This window comes from Pantherophis guttatus, chromosome 2 (genome assembly GCF_059756535.1).
Source record: "Pantherophis guttatus breed Tessera chromosome 2, ASM5975653v1, whole genome shotgun sequence".
Classification (NCBI taxonomy): domain Eukaryota; kingdom Metazoa; phylum Chordata; class Lepidosauria; order Squamata; family Colubridae; genus Pantherophis; species Pantherophis guttatus.
In genome coordinates this window covers 120844047-120864172 of record NC_142064.1, presented here as the reverse complement: position 1 = coordinate 120864172, position 20126 = coordinate 120844047, and the positions used below count along the sequence as shown (strand labels likewise).

General features: G+C 41.6%; 1 protein-coding gene across 4 annotated transcripts in view; it reads left to right on the top strand.

Moving 5' to 3' along the window:
- Positions 1 to 20126, top strand: part of GRIPAP1 (GRIP1 associated protein 1) — a 77490-nt gene that overhangs the window by 25587 nt on the left and 31777 nt on the right. For 2 of the 4 annotated variants that reach the window (XM_034434052.3, XM_034434051.3), the window contains exons 13-21: positions 3687 to 3779; positions 6065 to 6199; positions 8056 to 8151; positions 9880 to 10092; positions 10456 to 10569; positions 10895 to 10972; positions 13287 to 13382; positions 16558 to 16614; positions 18625 to 18724. In XM_034434052.3, the coding sequence (XP_034289943.2) occupies positions 3687 to 3779; positions 6065 to 6199; positions 8056 to 8151; positions 9880 to 10092; positions 10456 to 10569; positions 10895 to 10972; positions 13287 to 13382; positions 16558 to 16614; positions 18625 to 18724 (982 nt within the window). The remainder of the gene's footprint in view (positions 1 to 3686; positions 3780 to 6064; positions 6200 to 8055; positions 8152 to 9879; positions 10093 to 10455; positions 10570 to 10894; positions 10973 to 13286; positions 13383 to 16557; positions 16615 to 18624; positions 18725 to 20126) is intronic. The other 2 variants (XM_087888693.1, XM_034434053.3) reach the window with 1 other exon arrangement.

Sequence of the window (20126 nt, the reverse complement as noted above, 5' to 3'; positions counted from 1 at the left end):
CTTGTGACCTTTGTAGATCTAGCTACTATTGCTTACATCTTCCTCAACATTGAAAAAGGATAACTTGTAGATCTATACCAGTTATCCATTTAGATCTAGGCATTACTAAAACTCTCATGCCAATAACCTTCAATTGCGCAAAACAATGCAACATAGGATAACAGTAATGCTAATGGGCGAACTTACAAAACGGGCTAACTTACAAAATGCGTCCAAAATCTGGGATCCATGACTCCCATGGATTTGAAATTTGGCAAATTTTATTAAACATTAATACAAAATGTCATAAAACATTTGCTGTGCTGATGTTTAACTATGCTATACAGTTTAACATGGGCTATTTTCAAGGCCGATACATCTCTTCAATGTATCCCAGCTTTTCCAGTGAAGGCTGGATATTGGCAGTTCTGTCACTGTTGGAAGCATTGAGGAATCCGGTAAGAATGGCCCCATGGATGACGGGCTATCTAGTATGATCATAAAAGTTCTAGTATTTGAACACTGCATTACCATCTTTGGATGACAATATACTATGGGTCAAAGGTATATCATTGGCCTTCAAAGCTGTGGTCCATACTGAAAATGCAGTCCCTCTTGAGTGGTTGAAGCTATTTGTGCAATTATACTTTTATCCATATTTTCATATTGTTTGTCAAAATGGCAGATAGAGGCTGAGATAAGCTGTCTGCTATAGCGTTGTCATTTCCTGGAAGATATTCACATTGGAACATAAAGTGGATTAATTTGTGAATCTGTTGTCTTATGCTCATATGAGTATCTCTTACAGACAGCTGGTCATTTGCTTTCTTGCTGAGGCCACCTGGCCTCGGAGTCAGCTGAGTAATGCAATGGGTGTTGAGCTCTCTTGGAACTGTTGAAAGGACTGTGTTATAGACTGGAGATAGATAATGTTGCATCCCTCTCCCTCTGTTGAGAGAGGGCTGTTCAATTTTGACATTGATGGCCTCTTTGACTCCTCTTTCAAACCAGCAGTCCTCTCTGTCCAAAATGTGAACATTGGTGTCTTCAAATAAAAATAAAAAAGTCCAGTTGCCTCTTGAAAAAGCACTTTTGGGACATGCTCATGTGAGGTTAAATCCATCTTTACCAGTTATTCCTTATTGATAACATAATTATTTTGTAAGTTATAAATAAAGCTATAAATGAGAATTTCTGACTTACTTAATTCAGGATCATAATCATATACATTACCAAGAATTTTATTCTTTCTGAATCCTTCTTTTTCCACTTCTTTCTTTTGCACCTTTGTTCTTCATATTTGGTTCCATTTCTAGTACTTTCTCACTGGTTCAAACTTCTAATTCAAAAACATATTCCTACAGTAGTATACACCTCTGGCCAAGATGGACTGTCAATCCCAATTCGGTGCATTCATATTAGTTTAATTTTCCAAATATACACAGTAATGAAAATAGGATTATTGGTGAAAAAATGGATGTATCGTTAGATAGAGAACTTCATTGTTTTCAGAAATATCACAGATTTTTAGGAAAAGGAACAGAAAAGATAATCAGGATGGTGTAATTAAAAAGCAGAGCTATAATGTCTCATACCACACTGGTTGAGCTTCCTACAACCACTCCTATGCTCGTCCTTATCACCTTGTGTATCAGGATCAGAGATTAGAGTTGTATCCTTGTTTTAATTGTTGTATGCTATCTTGTAATGATTTATTCAAAAAAGTGAGGGAAAAATATATACAGTGAATCTGTTCATTAGACTACCTAATTACCACATTTTTGTAGGAAACGAGGCCGTTTCTTAAATTTTCGGTTTTTGCTTTTGTTATTGAGCGTTGATTTCTAAAATCCCTAAAGGATTTCTTTTCCTAAAAGTTGAGTTTCACATCCTGTCTGTTTTAGCTTACATTTAGGGTGCATTCTAAACTTTATTTTTTAGTCAAGAGATGAGCTTGACATTTTGAAAAGACTATGCAACACTTCAGCAAATCCCAGGCTGATTCTTTTGGCGTATGGACCTCAGCCATTGGTATCATCATGGGAGTCACTGATCCCGGGCCTTCTCTAACCACTAGAAATCTCCATTTTTGGGATTTTTCAGCATACGCTTCTTGAATACTTTTCCAACCCATATTTCACAATGTTAAAGGATTTTACTCTTTTTAATAAACAAAAGCTGTGTTTATTGTATACCATTGCTTATACAGACTCTGACCATCCTGGTTGTGAAACTCAAAGCTTTAGACTACTGTTAAATGTTGTTATGAGCATCTTGTGGGATTGATTTCCCAGCCCTGAATTAAGACTTCTGTAAAATAGATTTTGATTCATACCAGAAGCCAATTTAACTAACTTAATAAGAAAAGCCAAATAGGTTTGACTGGCTACCCTATCAGATTAGCATCTGGAACTGTCCCAGTTTGCCAAGTGGCACAGCAAGTGCTAAACAGTGTTTGGGGCACTAGGGACAAAACTTAGGGTAGTGATCTAAAGTGGACTGATTCCTATTACACCTATGGATGTGACAAGTTTCCACACCCTACTCCACTCTGGTTCTTGAATTGGATTTGGAGATTTTTTTCAAGTCTGTTAAAACTCTGTCAGCATATTTAGCTTCTTTGATTACACTTTGTTTACTTCATAATGGTAGAACACACTGGTTCTTAGCAAGTGTGGTCCAAAAAAGATGTGGGTGTGTGGAATACCTGAAGGAATAAAAATGTGCAGAAAATATATAGAGAAAGGTCATGCCGGAGGAATGTAATGTGTTCTTAAAATGACATTGTTTGTCAAAAGACAGAGCTCCTAACATTATCTGCCTGTCAGTCACAGCCCTTGGTTCTACTTTGTTCTTGGCTTGAGCACAACTACACACTCTTGACTACACTTTATACTTTGTAGGTCTGACCAAGCCTGACTAAGAGCCCCTTATTTAATTGTATAATACTTTAATGTTCAGGGTCTCTGCAATTTAATATTGCTTTAGAAATTATAGACAATGAGGATCAATTTGTGGGTGGAAGGGCCTAACCCAGGCCCTGAATATCTGAATTTATCTGAATACTATCTGGAAATCTTTTTTCTTCAAATGTAGTAATTTATAGCTGAAATGGTTGTACACATTGCTTCAATCATAATGTACAATAAGTTGTTGGCTAAATAAGGGGGTGTTCCCCCACCTTATTTGTTTGAAGGGGAGTGTCTTTACCCAGGAGACCTATCCTGATACATCATAGCTCTTAGTATTAGGAACTTAACCCTGAAATTACTCTCTTCCTTTCTATTTAATTGTCCCGTTTCTTCTCTTAGATTCCTGTCCTCCCATGGGCCTTTCGCGCCTCTTAATTTGCTTTCCTTGTTTTTAACCTCCTTCTTTTCTCAAACAGGTTTGGCGGTTATGTTGAGTCTCTAATAACTGTGTCTCGTCCTTGTAATTGTAAATGAAATGTGGTTTATTTAGTTAATTGCTTTATTTTCATTGCAATTGACGTGTCGCTTTTTAAAAATTGGTTTCCGAGCTTGCTTTCTTTAAAAACAAAATAAAAACCAATCGCAACCCTTTCCCAAGACTGCTAATTCCATGTTTTGCTCTATTTTTAATCCTTATTTTCTCCTCTCCTCCTGCTTTTGCTCCCCCACCCCTCTGCCTCTCATTCTTTCTTTCCTTCCTTTCCGTTGCCCATTCTGTCCTTCGTGGGCCCTCAGGTTGCGTGCCAAAGTGCGGAGAGCCAGGAACAGGTTGAGACCATTCTGTCTGAAAACGATGCTCTGAGAACCAACCTTGCAGCCTTAGAACAGGTACCAGGTTCTGCCTTCTGAGCCAAATGGTCAGGGGGGTGTAGAAGGTGGTGATGAGGGTGATGAAATTGAAGGCTGTGGCTATTCATTTTTACAAGGGGGGTATGTATATTATATTTGCAGCATAAGGGAGGCTAAATGACCAGCAACAGTGTGAAGAATTCCTGTTTTATTTACTGCATTTATATTCCTCCCTTCATCCAGTATACTGTGTGTGTGTGTGTGTGTGTGTGTGTGTGTGTGTGTGTGTGTGTGTGTGTGAGAGAGAGAGATGTGCACCCATTTTCAACATTTCCTATTGAATAAGATAGGGTAAGAATAGATAAGTTGCAAATCATCTTCTAAACTGGGATATTGAATGTTAGCATCTCCAAGCCTGGTCTGGCATTTTAACTGCTATATCATACTGACTCTGGTTCAAGGAACTTATTCAGCTGACTTCATCAGTGCACAACCACAGAGTGCTTCTCTTTAGCAACGATGAGCAGCTATTTAAGCCCAGGGACATCCATCTTTTTTGAGTGGCTAAGAGTTGCAATGAAAGTGGCAGTAACACAACCCAGGACTGTGTCATAGAAAGATTTGGGACCCAGATTTCTTTTTTCTAGGCTATGGAAGAGTAGTTGTTTTTTTTAAAAAAACAAACAAACAAACAAACTTGGTTAAGCCTATATGAAGCCTACAATTTTTACTTGTTTCGTGCCTTTAAACAACAGGAATTCCTCATGGCTTGTCCAAAATAAGAAGCATCTAAGTGTTTGAGGGGAATGCTCTGTTAAAGTGAGTTGTGTTGTCCTCCTGTGAAGTGGCCTGTGTCACTTTAGGAGAAAGTGACTAAGATTGCATTGTAGTTCTCTCTCTTTCTCTCTCTGCGTTGTGTGCGTCTATCCTTGGGGATTAGGAGCTATGATGAAAAGGAAGATGAAAATATCACAGATGCTAGATTTGTCATTCACGACAAGACAAGATTCCTTTTTCCTGTCTTAAGACATGGATAGATTGTGCCAACAGTCACATCTGTTGTATGAAAACCTGCCATTATTGGCACATTACCTTAGACCTGACACTTCTTCCAGCACTTTGAACTTTCCCAAACGCTATAGGTGTAAGGCATGCTAGTTGGAAATTATGGGAATTATACTTCTACCACATCTGGAAGGCTGTAGATTGGAGAAGGCTGGTTTAAGTGAATGTGGAAGAAAGGTTGTTAGAATATTGTGTGATGCCATTGCAGAAATGAAAGTGACCTGTATTTAAGCACCTTTTGGATAATAATTACATTTTTTTAAAAAAATGGGAATAAAACCCTTGGAATCTATGATATTGCAAGAACTACGCTATATTTTATGCTTAAAAGTACTACAAATCCCTTTAAGAATTCTTTCTTTTCAGTAGGCCAAAAGCTCATTTCTGATTAGCCAAGTTTTAGTTTTTAAAGGCAAGTTATACATGATAACATAATTATAAAATCTATAATTTATCTTTTTAAAATGAAACCTGGTTAGTCATAAATCACTAAGTATTTCTGATTAGTTAGATAATTCTATGCAAACCGATAAAAATGTGCTGGTGCTAAGAATTCTTATTCAAGTACAAGTTAGCATAATTTATATAAATTCCATAGTTCCACATTCTGGAATGTAGACTAAGTAAAAGAAAAAGAAAAAAAGTGAAAAAGTCAGGCTAATTTCCACTTCAAAAATATTTAAAAATTCATCTATATCAAAAACACTTTTCTGTGGGTTTTCATAGAGATTAAACTACTGAGCCTTGATACAGAGGTAACAATCCTGTCCAAGTTTAGGAGACTAGGATTCAGTGCCAAAACCATGCAGTTCTCCCAGTTTCTCATTTCATTTGATTGTTCTGTTGTTAAGAAATGTGTGTGCACCCATTATAATTAATCATAATAATTCCTATTGTCAGTGGAATTTGAAGCAGGTTTGTAAATTTCAATTAACCATGAAGTCAGATGATTGTGTGCAGTGGGTAACATCAGAGCAGCATCCTTCATTTTGACACGTACAGTGAATTAAAAATATTCTTGTGAAACTAAAAAAAAATAATAAAGAAAATACATGAGAGCTCAGTGGCGTGTGGAAATGTGCTTGGGTGCTTGGGAGAGGGGGAAATCTATGGTTTGTAGTTCTTTTTTAAGGAAAAAGAAAACCCACAGCGTTGCCAGGGGTGCTCTTTGGAGGGTAGGTCATAGGGCCATGTGATTTTCTGAAAGGACTGTTAACTGTTTCCTTCCTCTCTTGTCCTGCTGCATTCTTGCCCTGTAGATCCAGACATCTAAGACTCAAGAAATGAACCTGATGCGAGAACAGGTGGCAGCCTTGGGAGATGAGCTGCAGCAGCGTCAGAATGAGAAGGAGGCATTGGCTGCCCAGCGGGATGACCTCAACACACAATTGCAGGTGGGCCAAGGCATTAGATCCATACAGGCCCTGTGATAGCCCAAGCATCATGCTGCTGCTTACAAGGCTCATACTGCTGCTTACAAGGCCCAGCCAGCGATTTGTACATTCTGTATTTCCTTCCACTATCGCCCTTGAGCTATATAAAATGCCCCATTTTGAACCTTTATAGTGCAGGGAGAAAGAAGGAGCAAGCAGTTAAATTTTTATGGCACGAGAGGACTGTTTTGCTACCTCTCGTGCCCTTTTGCCAGCGATCTCAATCCTTACTCACGGTCACTCATGTCCTAGTCACCTCCCATCTTAACTATTGCAATGCGGCCTACGTGGGGCTGTCCCTAAAAAGCATCCGGAAGCTCCAACTGGTGCAAAATGCAGCGACCTACATGGTTTTGTGCAGACCTCGGTGTGCACGTGTATCACCTCTCCTGCAGGAACTGCATTGGTTGCCGATTTGCTTCCAGATGCAATTCAAGGTGCTGGTTGTCACCTTTAAAGTCCTTCATGGCTTGGGACCAGGTTATCTGAGGGATTGTCTCTTGCCGGTCACATCTACACAACCCACTAGAGCAGGGAGGCAAGGAATGTTGCAAGTCCCATCCCCTAAGAAAATACATCTGGCGGGACCCAGAAGAAGGGCCTTCTCTGTGGTGGCTTCCTCTCTCTGGAACATCATCCTCCCAGAGATTAGACTGACCCTACTCTAACACTCTTTTGGAAGGCCCTGAAGACGTGGTTCTGCCAACAGGCCTGGGGAACCCAGAGCGGGATGGAGCCCTTTAAATGGCTAGTATGAATGTGTGTTGTGATTGAGGGGTTATTATTTTATTATTTTTCTTTTTATTCTTTTTATTTCTTTTATACGGTATTTTGATATCCTTGTAATCTGCCTTGAGTCACCATGTGCAAGTAAGTGACAATATAAAATTTCTAAATAAATAAATAAATTTCATTTTTTACACTCGCCTTCTGCTGGTTTGATCCCTTTACTGATCTCTTTCTCCTACTCTTGTTGGCCTTCCCAACTGCTACCCGAGTTCCGGCCCTCATTTTGGTGTGTTAGCAAAGTTCTTCCCAATATCCCACATACTTTCGTTTCAAATGATTAGTATTTTAACCCTGAATCTTACTTTTAAATTTGTCAGTGTGAAAGGAGGCTAGGTAATTCACCCAACAAATTCCCAAGCTGAAAAAGTTTTCACTCTTACTTTCAAGGGCTTAGACTAGGTGTAGAATTGAAGTGGGATGCTCAAAGTGCTTTATGTAGCTAGTTACTATAATCCTTTTGATGGTCCAATAATATGGAATCGGGCCAGGGCTGTTTTGTGATCGATCTTCTTTGTTTATTGGTGTCATTGTCTTCGGTCAGAGGCAATGGATGGCCTCTGACAAAACCAGGGGTGGGCCCAGTTGCTGGGTGGGCGTGGCCATGGTGGGCGTGGCCTAGTCAGCCTCCTGCACCATGGCAGGGGAGGCGTTTTTGCCCTCCTCGGACTCCGGAGGCTTTCCTCCAGCCTCTGGGAGGATGAAAATGGTCTCCTCAGGCTCCAGAGGCCCTAACCCTCCCAAACTTCCAGTAGGGCCTTTTTTTGCCCTCCCTGAGCCTCTGCACACGCCCTGCACACACCTGCATCCAAAACAGGCTGCGTAAGGACTCCTGGGAGGGGCAGGGCAGGGTGGGCAGGGCCAGCCAGGAGCGGGATTTGGGGGTTCTCCGAACTGCACAAAATCTTAGAGGTTCTCCTGAACCTCTGCAAACCCCCAGCAGCCCATCCCTGGACAGAATCGTGGTGCCAATAAACAAAAGGGTTGTCTTAGAAGATAGGATTTTTCATTATCTTCACCTTTTATTGTAGGAGTCACTCCGGGGCAGTACTCGTCTTATGGAGCAAGTTCAAGAACTCAGGCAGGAAAAGGAGAGATTATTACAAGAGCTTGATGAAGTACGGAAGGTAAGCTAGAGTGGAGGTATACATTGTGGCTCATTCAGGCAATTTCAGTCATGGCTTGACGCTTGTATATGAGTAGAAGAATGCCAGACCATGGCCTGCTTCTTTCTCCCTTTCTACATTGAGGTTTCTAAAGTGATTCCATTTGTCTTCAAAGCACACTACTATTTGGCAAAAATCCCTTAAATCAGGATGTCAAGTTAGGGTTTATGAGTTTCTACTCTGAATGAACTATGATTCAGTATTAAGTTTATGAAATTTGAAGCAAAATAGAATAGAAGAAAGGATAAGGAGGAATGAGATAAGGGCATGGGAGGAAGAATAGTAGCTAAGGGAACATTGAAAGATGTTAAAATGGTATCTGCTGGCTAAGGAAGCCGTTCCATTTTTACCTGATTTCCTGACTGTCCCCAGAAAGAGCCCATAGACTTTTTAAATTTCTCAGTGCAACTCTGAAGACCAGAAATTAGTGGTTAGTCTTTTTAAAGAAGCCAAGGATTTTGGTCTCAAAATGCAAACTTTCTAAATAGGCAAACTTTATTTATGCTTCTCAAGATAAACAGCACATCCCTTACCAACCTTTAACTAAAATCTTGGGCACATTATATGCCTTCACCCCGCCTTTGTGAGGTTGGTCTATATTAATGATGGCTAACCTTTTTGCTGTTGTGTGCCAAAAGCGGGGGGAGCGCAGGGGGTCGCGCACGCATGTGCCCACACCTATAATTCAATGCGCCCTGCCCCCCATGCGCGATCTCCCCACACTCCCATGCTTTTGGCACGTGATGGCACAGTGGGCCCGGTAGGCCCGTTTTTTGCCCTCACCAGGCTCCAGAGGCTTTTCTGGAGCATGAGGAAGGCGAAAATAGCCTTCTCCACCCCCCAGAGGCCCTCCGAGGCCAGAAACAGCCCGTTTCCCGACTTCCGATGGGCCCGGAAGGCCCAAAAATCAGGTGGCCAACGCGCACATGGGCACTGGAGCTGAGCTAGGGCAACGCTCGCATGCCCACAGATATGGCTCCATGTGCCACCTGTGGCACGCGTGCCATAGGTTCGCCATCACGGGTCTATATAAATCAAATTAAAATATGGGGTCCTTGGTACTCCTGGTTATTTTCTTGTAGAGATTTCACTACTTAAGTAACATCATCAGTGCTAGAAGGAAGTGGGTTTTGCACCTCACAGTTCAACCCTGAGCTACAAATATTCTCTTTTATTGAAACTAAAGCACAGGTAGTCCTCGACGTACGACCACAAAATTCATGTTACTAAGTGAGACATTTATTACATGATTCTGGCCCCCGTTTTATGATCTTTCTTATCCATGTTGTTAAATGAATCGCTGTGGTTGTTAAGTTAGTAACATGGTTGTTAAGGGAATCTGATTTCCCTATTGACTTTGCTCGTCACAGTTGCAGAAGGGGATCATGTGACCCTGGGACACTGCAACAACCATAAATATGAGTCAGGTGCCAAGCATCGGAATTTTGATCACATGACCATGGGGATGCTGCAATGGTCTTAAGCGTGAAAAACAGTCACTTTTTTCAGCCTCGTTGTAACTAGGCTGAACTAAATGAACTGTTGTAAGTCGAGGACTAGCTGTATACCTGGTTTTATACTCGGGGGCAGAGAGGGATGATGAATTTTTTATCTGAATCCTTATTGCCAGGGCTTCCCTGTTGTATTGGAAGTGGGATATAGGGCTGAGCTGTGCCTTCTGCTTTCCAGACAGCAGAGAAACGCAAGGCCATGCTAGATGAGATGGCCATTGAGACCCAGCAAGAAAAGGGACGCCACAAGGAAGAGCTCGGTAACCTCCGTCTGCAGCATGAGAAAGAGATGCTGGCTGTGAGGGCACGCTATGAGCGGGAGCTGCGGGAGCTGCATGAGCACAAGAAACGGCAAGAGGACGAGCTGCGTGGTCAGCTCAAGGAGGAGAAGGTACCAGGGCCACATTCAAGCTTTAAGGATCAGAAATTTGGTCTTTCTTCCTGCCTTTCTCAGTAAAGCTGAGCATTTCAAGACACATCCTCTAAAGGAGGAAGAACTCCCTAACTTTATGAGAAGCAAGCTGCTGCCTGGGTTACGTCTGTTAACATGCACAATACATTGGGGCCAAGAAATTAAATCACTGCTAAGGCTTTGCTAGGAAGGATCATCAAGGGAGTTTTGGCTGTCACACTAAAATAGTGAAACTTTGTTATGTTTTTTTCCCCCCTCCTGGGACAAAGGACATTCTAGGTGTCTTTAATTTCTTCTCCTTTTGGGATTGTCTGCCGTCTTTTCCTTCCTCTTCTTCATTAGGCTCGTAGTCAAGAACTGGAATCCATGCAACAAACTGTGGAAGAGCTACGCCTCCAGATCCAATCTATGGATGGCACCAAGGGCTGGTTTGAACGGCGGCTTAAAGAGGCTGAGGTACTGATTTGGAAGAGAAACGTAGTACCATGTTTCCCTGAAAATAAGACCCTGTCTTATATTTTTTGAACCCTGAAATAAGCGCTTGGCCTTATTGCCATGCGCTCAAAAGCCCGATTGGGCTTATTATCAGGGAATGTCTTATTTTGGGGAAAACAGAGTAGCAATTCCTTTCCAGTTGCAGAAATCCAGTTTTTGTGTACCTATTGATTCAACTTTACATCTCAGTATTGGGACATAAATTAGAAGTGGCATTCTGTGGATGGGCCAGTCAGGTTCCCTTCTAGCCTTTTATTGAGCCTCTGATTTTTTTCCTCTTCCCCAGGAGTCAATAGAGAAGCACCAGCAGGAACACATGGAAGCCCTGAGAATCTGTAAAGAGCAGCATGCAGCTGATTTACAGGTATTGGGGGCTGCGAATTGCCTATTCCTCCCCAGGCATGAGAAATGGTAAAGATTTATTTCCTTTAAAACCACACCTAAAATACTGCATCTAGTTTTGGTCGCCACACTATAAAAAAATGTTGAGACTCTAGAAAGAGTGCAGAGAAGAGCCACCAAGATGATTAGGGGACTGGAAGCTAAAACATATGATGAACGGTTGTTGCAGGAACTGGGCATGGCTAGTCTAGTGAAGAGAAGGACTTTTTTTGAAATCTTTTTACACTAGTTTTTATCAAATTGGATTCTTGACTGAGCTTACAACTAGAGTCAGAAAAATCAAAATTAAAACAGCATATTAAAAAAATGGAAATGGTACATAATATGGCTTGAGTTTTTAAATAAAAAGTTTTTTGTTTGCAGATTCAGATAGACTTTTGGGGGGAAGAAATTCCATGACTGGATTGCTGTAGGGAGAAATGTTATCCTTGTCCTTGATATCAATCTTTCCTTTGATTAAACAGTCACTGAGAGGGAGGCTGGAAAGTGACAAACTGCTCAAGACTTTCACAGTAAACACAAGTGAAAAACACTTTGTCATTGAAACCCTTTTAAAATAGTCAGGATGTGAGCATTTAGCTGTTAATTGTATCTTATATTCCAACCTGGCTGAGGTTGGACCACTGTGGGACTAGGCCTGAGCAAATGTCAGAAGGGTGAGGAAATGTCCATATTTAAAGTAAGATCTGTACTGGAAAATCTCTGGTAGATGCCCTGATCATCCATGGAAAGGCAAGTATCATCTAGGAAAAAAAGCCTCCAGAGTTGCTGCTCCCTGCTTTCTTCTCTTGTTCAAGCTTTTCAAATCAATAAAACAGCAACAGTAACTATGTAAATGCAGTTTTTCCAACTAGTCTTCTCTTTTTTTTTTTTTTTTTAATTTGATTTATATGCCGCCCTTCTCCGAAGACTCAGGGCGGCTTACAATGTGCTCAGCAATAGCCTTCATCCTTTTGTATATTTATACAAAGTCAGCTTATTGCCCCCACCACTGGGTCCTCATTTCACCTACCTTAGAAAGGATGGAAGGCTGAGTCAACCTTGAGCTTTGGCGAGATTCGAACCCTGCAGTAATTGCAGGCAGCTGGTCTTAATCAGCTTAATAACAGGGTGCCTTAAACCCCTGTACTACCAAGGCTCCTCCTTGGTAGTACAAGTCTTCGCCTTTCTCTTTAATTAAAAAGAGATATTCCTGAGGCAACTGGTAACAAACGCTCAAGGGCTTTTGAACTAATACTGCTGAGGAGGAATTTTAATCTACTTTTTATTGGTGTTTGATTTGTATGTTCTACAGGGGAATGGGTAGATAGGTAGGTTTATATCAGTCTTCCTCAGGCATGTTTCGTACTACAGTCCCCAGGATTCCCAGCCAGCACATAGCCTTTGGGAAAGGCAGCGAATCACCTATAATTTACCTTTGTAAACTGCTTAGAGAGGGCTGTAAGTCCCTTAGATATAAGTCTAAGTGTTATTGTTAAGTGTTATTATAATTTAAAGGGGACTTTGGAGTTACCTTAAACTTGAGTGTTGCATTTGTGTAATTTATGGTGCTGATTCTCTTATCTACCAGTACCAGCCTCATATTATTAGACTTTTGGCTCCAGAAAGAGATGTGCTACTTGACAAATTGAAATCTGTTTGGCTACTGTGAGTTTCCCTGCTATGATCCCTGCACTTCTCCACATGTTTATGGTGGCAAGGGGTGGAGATAGGAAGATAACCAGGACTGTTTTAATAAAAATCATACCATACTAACCAAACATCCATCAGAGTTCCTTAAAGAATCCCTGAAACTTCTTTGAATTATAAATGCAGGCCTAAAAATATAGCTTGAAATGCCGTGTTCAGCAGTTCTAACAGTTTTTGCCATGGAACTGAATGGGGTATTTGCAGCTAATGTGCAGAGCAGCGGATCAGAGTTCTTGGAAAGGACAATTATTGAGATGAGTGGCTATAGAAATTGAATGAATGAATGAATGAATGAACAAACGAGCAATATGTCAACCAGCCTTTCTCCTTCTTTACGCTTTTCCAGTTTTCTCCATTGCTGCCACTTGGGCTCCTTTCACATGTTAGCTGCTTTTTCCCCCCCTGCAGTGATGAAGAGTAGCTACACAGTAGATTTTAGCCATGCAGTTTGTGCTTTTCCCCTGAAAATGTCCTTTCTCAGCCACTGGCATTTTCCATGTAAGAAGAGTAATATGGGAATCTTATTCTGCTTTTTAACTAATCTCACTCCTGTCTCTCCTGCTCCAACTGGGTTGTTTCCTCTGCAGCTAAAAGACCAAGAAGTGGAGGCAACTAAGGAAAAACTGAGGGAGATTGAAAAAGCCAGGAATGAGCACATGGACACAGTCAACCGGCTGAAGCAGGTGTGTATGCCCTAAGCCTGCCAGCTTCCTCCAGGAACCTGTGCTTGGCAGGACGCACTTCCTTCGACCATCTGTTCTCTCTCTTTCTGCCAGGACTTGCCCACCTGCTGAATTATGTCTCCTCCTCCAGTGTGGTTGCAGTACACTGGCATGGATAGACAGATGGTGCTGCTGTCCCTCTCCAATTCATGTGTTCAAACTAAGGTTTTGCAGTAGTTCCTGGAGTGATAAGAACACAGGCTTCCAAGCAATGCCGCTCCTGGTTTGGCTAGAAGGAAACTGATCCCCGCTATATCTGAGTGTAGAACAGCTCATCATATTCAAGAGAATGATTGAATCATAGAATGTAAGGATTAGAAGAAATCTTGGAGATCATCTAACCAACCCTCCGCCTAATGTGGGGATTCACTATTGCAGCCGTGTGCACAATCAGGAAAAACTATTCAGGAATTCCCTTATCCCAGTTTAGACAACAGGATTGCTGTCAGCCCTTCAAGGTAGGCCAGGTTAGGAAACAGGCACCACAAGAAACACTAGAACTCTCTTTATTATTATGGGCTAAAATAACAAAATCTTGAAAGCCCAATCACATTTATCTTGCCTTCCATCTTATTCCAAGGAAAATGAAATTGGGGCAATCTTTAGTTTCTTTCTCCACCAATCAAATTTATTATAAACCTAAAGCCGGATATAAACAAAACACCTAATAATAGATAGATAGATAGATAGATAGATAGATAGATAGATAGATAGATAGATAGATAGATAGATAAAAAGAAAGAAAGAAAGAGAAAGAAAGAAAGAGAAAGAAAGAAAGAGAAAGAAAGAAAGAAAAAAAACTTTTGTCACTTTGAATGTACACTAATTGGCATTCATTAAAATGAAATTTTGTTGCATACAGCTCTCAAGGGATCACCACCTCCAATATACACTACATAAACATGACAAAATAAATAAATACAAAATTATGTGTATACCCACATATATTATGACATAGAGAAACAACACAGTCTAGTTTGGATGAGATACAATACATTAGATAATTATATTAATAATATAGTAGAAATAATACATTCTTCTATATATGTGCATAATAGCAGAACAGTAAGTACAGGTAGTCCTCAACTTACAACAGTTCATTTAGTGACCAAAGTTACAATGGTACTGAAAAAAAATGATTTATGACCATTTTTCATACTTTGACCATTGCAGCTTACTCACGGTTGCATGATCAAAATTCAGATGCTTGGCAAGTGGTTCATATTTATGACGATGGCAGTGTCCCGGGGTCATGTGATCACCTTTTGTGACCTTCTGACAAATAAAATCAATGGAGAAGCCAGATTCACTTAACAACTGTGTTACTAACTTAACACCTGCAGTGATCCACTTAACAACTATGGCAAGAAAAGTCATAAAATGGGGCAAAACCAGTGGTGAAACCCGTTTTTTTTATTACTGGTTCTGTGGGCATGGCTTGGTGGGTGTGGTGTGGCTTGGTGGGTGTGGCAGGGGAAGGATACTGCAAAATCCCCATTCCCTCTCCACTCCTGGGGGAAGGATATTGCAAAAACTCCATTCCCACCCCACTCTGGGGCCAGCCAGAGGTGGTATTTGCCGGTTCTCCGAATTACTCAAAATTTCTGCTACCGGTTCTCCAAAACCTGTCAGAACCTGCTGGATTTCACCCCTGGGCAAAACTCATTTAACAAATGTCTCACTTAGCAGCAGAAATTTGGGGCTCCATTGTGGTCATAAACCAAGGACTACCTGTATAGTAAAATCTAAAAATAAGAACAAAGATACTAAAATAAATCCACATAAAATACTATTATAACAAATTCCAAACTAATAATGGCAAAGCATATCATACAAACAGTAGCACAAATTGAGAGAAGTTGTGCAGTTATTTATTTTTGCGTCCTTGCCAAAAGAAGTAACGCTATATAGAAATCGTTTTTTTTCCTCATGTTTTCCCAGGCTAAGCTGCTTTATTAAGTTGCTACACACTTCTCAAAAGCCATCTCTGTGCTTTTCTATAGTTTGTGATTGTACTCTTTTTGTGGTAGATGAGCTAATTGTAAAATATAAGAACAGCTAAGGGAAAGGAAAAAGGAATTCCTAAAATATTTATTTATTTATTTATTTATTTATTTATTTATTTATTTTTAAATTTGTATACCGCCCTTCTCCCTGAGGACTCAGGGTGGTGAACAGCCAAGTAAAAACATAAACTACAAACATTAAAATACAATTAAAAAGATATATATAAATTTGGCCCCATGATTAAAAACAATAACAGACAATTAAAAACATTTTAAAAAGTGTTAGGCCAGCCCGGCTTGCTGGAAAAAGAAGGTTTTAAGGGCACGGCGGAAGGCACCGAGGTCTTGGATTCTCCTTATCTCTGGGGGCAGCTGATTCCAGAGGGTAGGTGCCCCCACAGAGAAGGCCCTCCCCCTGGGGGTCACCAGCCTACATTGTTTGGCTGATGGCACCCCGAGGAGGCCCTCTCTGTGGGAGCGCACAGGTCGATGGGAGGCCGTCGGTAGCAGCAGGCGGTCTCGAAGATAACTAGATCCTATGCCATGGAGCGCTTTAAAGGTGATAACCAACACCTTGAAGCACACCCGGAAGACCACTGGGAGCCAGTGCAGCTCACGCAGGAGAGGTGTTGTATGGGAGCGCTATGCGGCTCCCGTGACTACCCGCGCGGCTGCATTCTGGACCAGTTGGAGCCTCTGGGTGCTCTTCAAGGGGAGCTCCATGTAGAGAGCGTTGCAGTAGTCCAGGCGAGAGGTGACGAGGGCATGAGTGACTTTGCAGTAGTCCAGGCGAGAGGTGACGAGGGCATGAGTGACTATGTACAGGGAATCCCGATCAAGAAAGGGCCGCAACTGGCGATCAGGCGAACCTGACAGATATGACCGGGATTGGAGATAAAGCTAGGGGAAGCAGCTTTCGCGCATTTTTTTTCCCTTTCATAGTATGACATTTTCAGAATAGTAGAAACTTTGCTTCTATCCCAGCCCTGGTGAGAAAGCCCAGCCCAGAAGGTGAGAAAGAGATCCCATCATTTGCAGCTCAGCGGTCCTGCTTTACAAAGAGGGGCCATTGTAAAGATGAGATGTACCATTTTGACTTATGAAGTGAACAGTCCATGTCTCTTTGGCAGGAAGTGAAGGACACAGTAGATGGGCAACGGATCCTGGAGAAGAAAGGGAGTGCAGCAGTAAGTTGGAGAGATTCTTCATGGAAATTGGGCGGGGATATAGGAATGTGCACATCATACTTGGTCTTGCTGGTTGAGCTATTGTGACACTCAGCTTGCTTGTTCTTTGCCTCTTTCTATTAACCTCTGAGATTATTTTATCAGGACAGGACATTTTTCTTCCATCCCCTTTGTGAAACCTGAAGAAAATGTGAGGTTGAGAATTGCTGGCAGGCTTTAAGACAAGCTTGCTAAATTCCAATCTACCACCACAGTTGAAAAAGAAAGTTGGAAACATCAAGCCCTGTGAACCCGGCAAACAAGAACTGTTTGGTTTTCTGGAGAGATTTCTATTGCTACTAGGGTAATAGAACAAACACCCAACTGATGAAATCCCTTCACCTTAAGCGTGTTAAATTGCAATGGAGTCATTGTCCACTTCTCTTACTCCACTGAGCTATATTTCATACTGGTCTGGCTTCTCTTCGCTGTTGCTGCTTTGTTCTGCCCCAGTTACGGACCCCAAAGAACGCAGCACACACAAAGCCTGTACAAAACTTAATTTACTAAAACAACTCAGTCTTTTTCAAACAAAGGCTGTTAATAAACTTTCTTAACAGCCTACAAGAAACCAAAGATAAAGTAATCACAATCTTCCTATGGTTGGCAGAAAGCCCAGAAGCAATTTGCAGAGAATCCAGACACAAAGGAGAGTGAACTAAAGTTGTTCCCTACAAATTACTTCAGTCAGCGTTCCTCCTTAAATAGGTTAAGGGGGTGGCCAATTAGCCCCAAGCCTTACTCTCGAGGAGACCTCCTCCTGAGGAGCCACTCCTGCCTTTTGGCAGCTCTGCGCGCCTGTGCATCGAGAAGAGGCGGCTCCGCTTTGTCCTCTTCACTTAAAGGAGCTTCTGGAGGTTCTGAAGGCCCTGGCTGCATCCCTGCCTCTGGCACCACATCTTCTCCAGCCTCCTCATTGTCTGACTCGAGTGCCAGCTGCACAGGCTGCTGGCGCAGCACCACACCAGCCTCCTCGTTGACAGAATCAGCTGCAATCTGCACAGGCCGCTGATGGGCCACAATATGGTTTAAGTAACCAGAAAGAATAATGTGAGTTGCCTGAATAAAGATTATTCCAGAAGCTGGAGATGCTTCACTTGATCGATGGTATCCTTATGGTCCTGACGCTACTGGAAAATCTCTTCTTTCCATCCAATACATGCTACTAATTGCAGATTGCCAAATCATGCAGATGTCTAGCCAATGCCTAATTCCAAAGACTTCAAAACTGCCTTTCTTGTATTTTCTGACCTTAATTGCAGTGTTGTGATTCCAAGATTTCCTCATGTCCGCCAATATGAATGTATTACCTACAGAAAGTAAAATGACACCTTCACAAGTCTTATCTTTTTGTGTAGAACAGGAGATGGTAGTCCAATACTAATGGAAGAGAAGTACTGGTAGACCTTAGTGGCCACTCACTCAGTGGTCCTTCAGAGTTACAGTGGCACTGAATAAGGGGTCTTATGGCTGTTCCTCAAAGTTCTTGTACTGCCCCCCACAATTATGTGATCACAATTTGTGCACTTGGCAGCTGATGCACAATTATGACAGTTGTGGTGTCTTGCAGTCACATGATTGCTGTTTGTGATCTTCACTGCTGGCTTCCAACAAGAAAAGTTCAGTGGAGAAACCGGCAGGAAGTCCCAAGCCAGTCATGTGATATTGCGCTTAATGCCCGTGCACAATTCACTTAATAACTGCAACCAGCACTGCCAGAACTACTATTGTAAGTTGGCATGGTCACATGATTTTATACTTTTTGACCATGTCGCTTAGCAAATGAGTTCCTGGCCCCAATTACGTTCGCTAACTGAGGACTTCCTATGTTATGCATGTGCTGAATAGCAGGCTTCTTTGCTTAGCTTGTGCAAAGAGGGCTAAATTGGGGGCAGGACAGCCAGTGGTGGGACTAAGCATCAGTGAATCCAACCTTGATTTCCTACACATTTCTCTCTTCCCCACGAACAGTTGAAGGACCTCAAAAGACAGCTTCATCTAGAAAGGAAGCGAGCAGATAAACTTCAGGAGCGCCTGCAGGAAATCTTGACCAACAGCAAGAGTAGGACAGGTAAGAGGTGACCATCAGGGCTGCAGAGGGGAGAGGGGACAATGGCTTTGTGTATATAGGAGTATGGGTATTTCACCCCGTCCATTATATACACTGTTGGAATTCAGCCGGTGGCCCAGCCGTGAAAGCCATTGGGGCCATTAACTCTCAAATGCAAAGCTGGCTTCTTATTCTGAATGTTGGTATTGGAAAGTATGTTTTGGTTTGAGTAACTGCAACCCCTTGTCTAGAATCCCTTTAGTTCTAGAATCCTTTTAGTACTGAACAGTTTTAGTGGGTTTACATTTTGCTCATTTCAGTAATATTCCTACTTTAAGTCATTTTGCCTTCAAAACAAAACTCAACGACCTTAAAAGCTTTCCTTTTGTTTCAACAGGATGACTAATTCAGCATGTTTTTTTTTTTCAAATATATTTTGGGAACTTTAAAAATTTGCTTTGAAAGACACTTTTACACGTAAACCTCTGTTGGAGCTCAGGCTTTTGTGGTAAAGGCGGCCAAGTGCCAGCTTTTCTCTACCTTTGCTCCCTGCGGAGAAAGAGCAGTCACAACGATCCATCTGCAGCTGCTATGAGTTACTTTTGCAATAGTTTGCCAATAAAATTGCTCATATATGCAAAAATCTGAGCTCTATGTGGGCAGAATAGAAAAGGTTGATTGGATAATATTCGGTAATGCTATCTGGGATTCATTCTGGCTTCTAGACTCTAAGGGAAGGATATAGAATGTGCTGAGGCATGAGATCCACCACTTGTGGGGCAAACTCCAGCTCTACTCATTGAGTTCAGGAGATGGTCAGCACCTCACTAGGAGAAGGGTGCCTAATAGCCTAATAGCTGCAGTGTATTTCTTGTTAAAGAAGGCTTTTTTTGGATCCAAGCATTGGACAGCTTCCACTACCTCTCCAATCTTCCCTGTTGTAGGAAGGACGTAGAGGAGGCATCAGATGCAGAATTTAAGAGTAGATTATCTTGACTTATTTTTAGTCTGGATTCAGGCTTGGAAACAGAATGGAAAATGTAACAGGTTACTCTGATGAATGGCTTTCGATGGTTTTGTTAGGTAAGAGGAGTGCATTCCTCTTGGTTCCTTTAGCATGTAGTACCAGTGACCATGATATATTTCTGAATTATCTGCAAGGACCGGAGGAGGGAGGCACTGTATGGTGTCTCTGCTCTTTTCTAGATGGGCGTTTCCAATTGGTAGAGAAAGAGAGGCTGGCCAGCTGGTTGCTTCCTTGTTGGGTGCTGCAACATTTGCTTTTCTTTCTCCTAATTTTGAAAATCTAACCGTTTCATGTAAATTTTAAAAAACAGATGAGCAAGGGTTATCTTATTAATTTTGGGGTGATGTATTAATATGCTGCTGATACCTCCATTATATACATACAGTATATATCCAC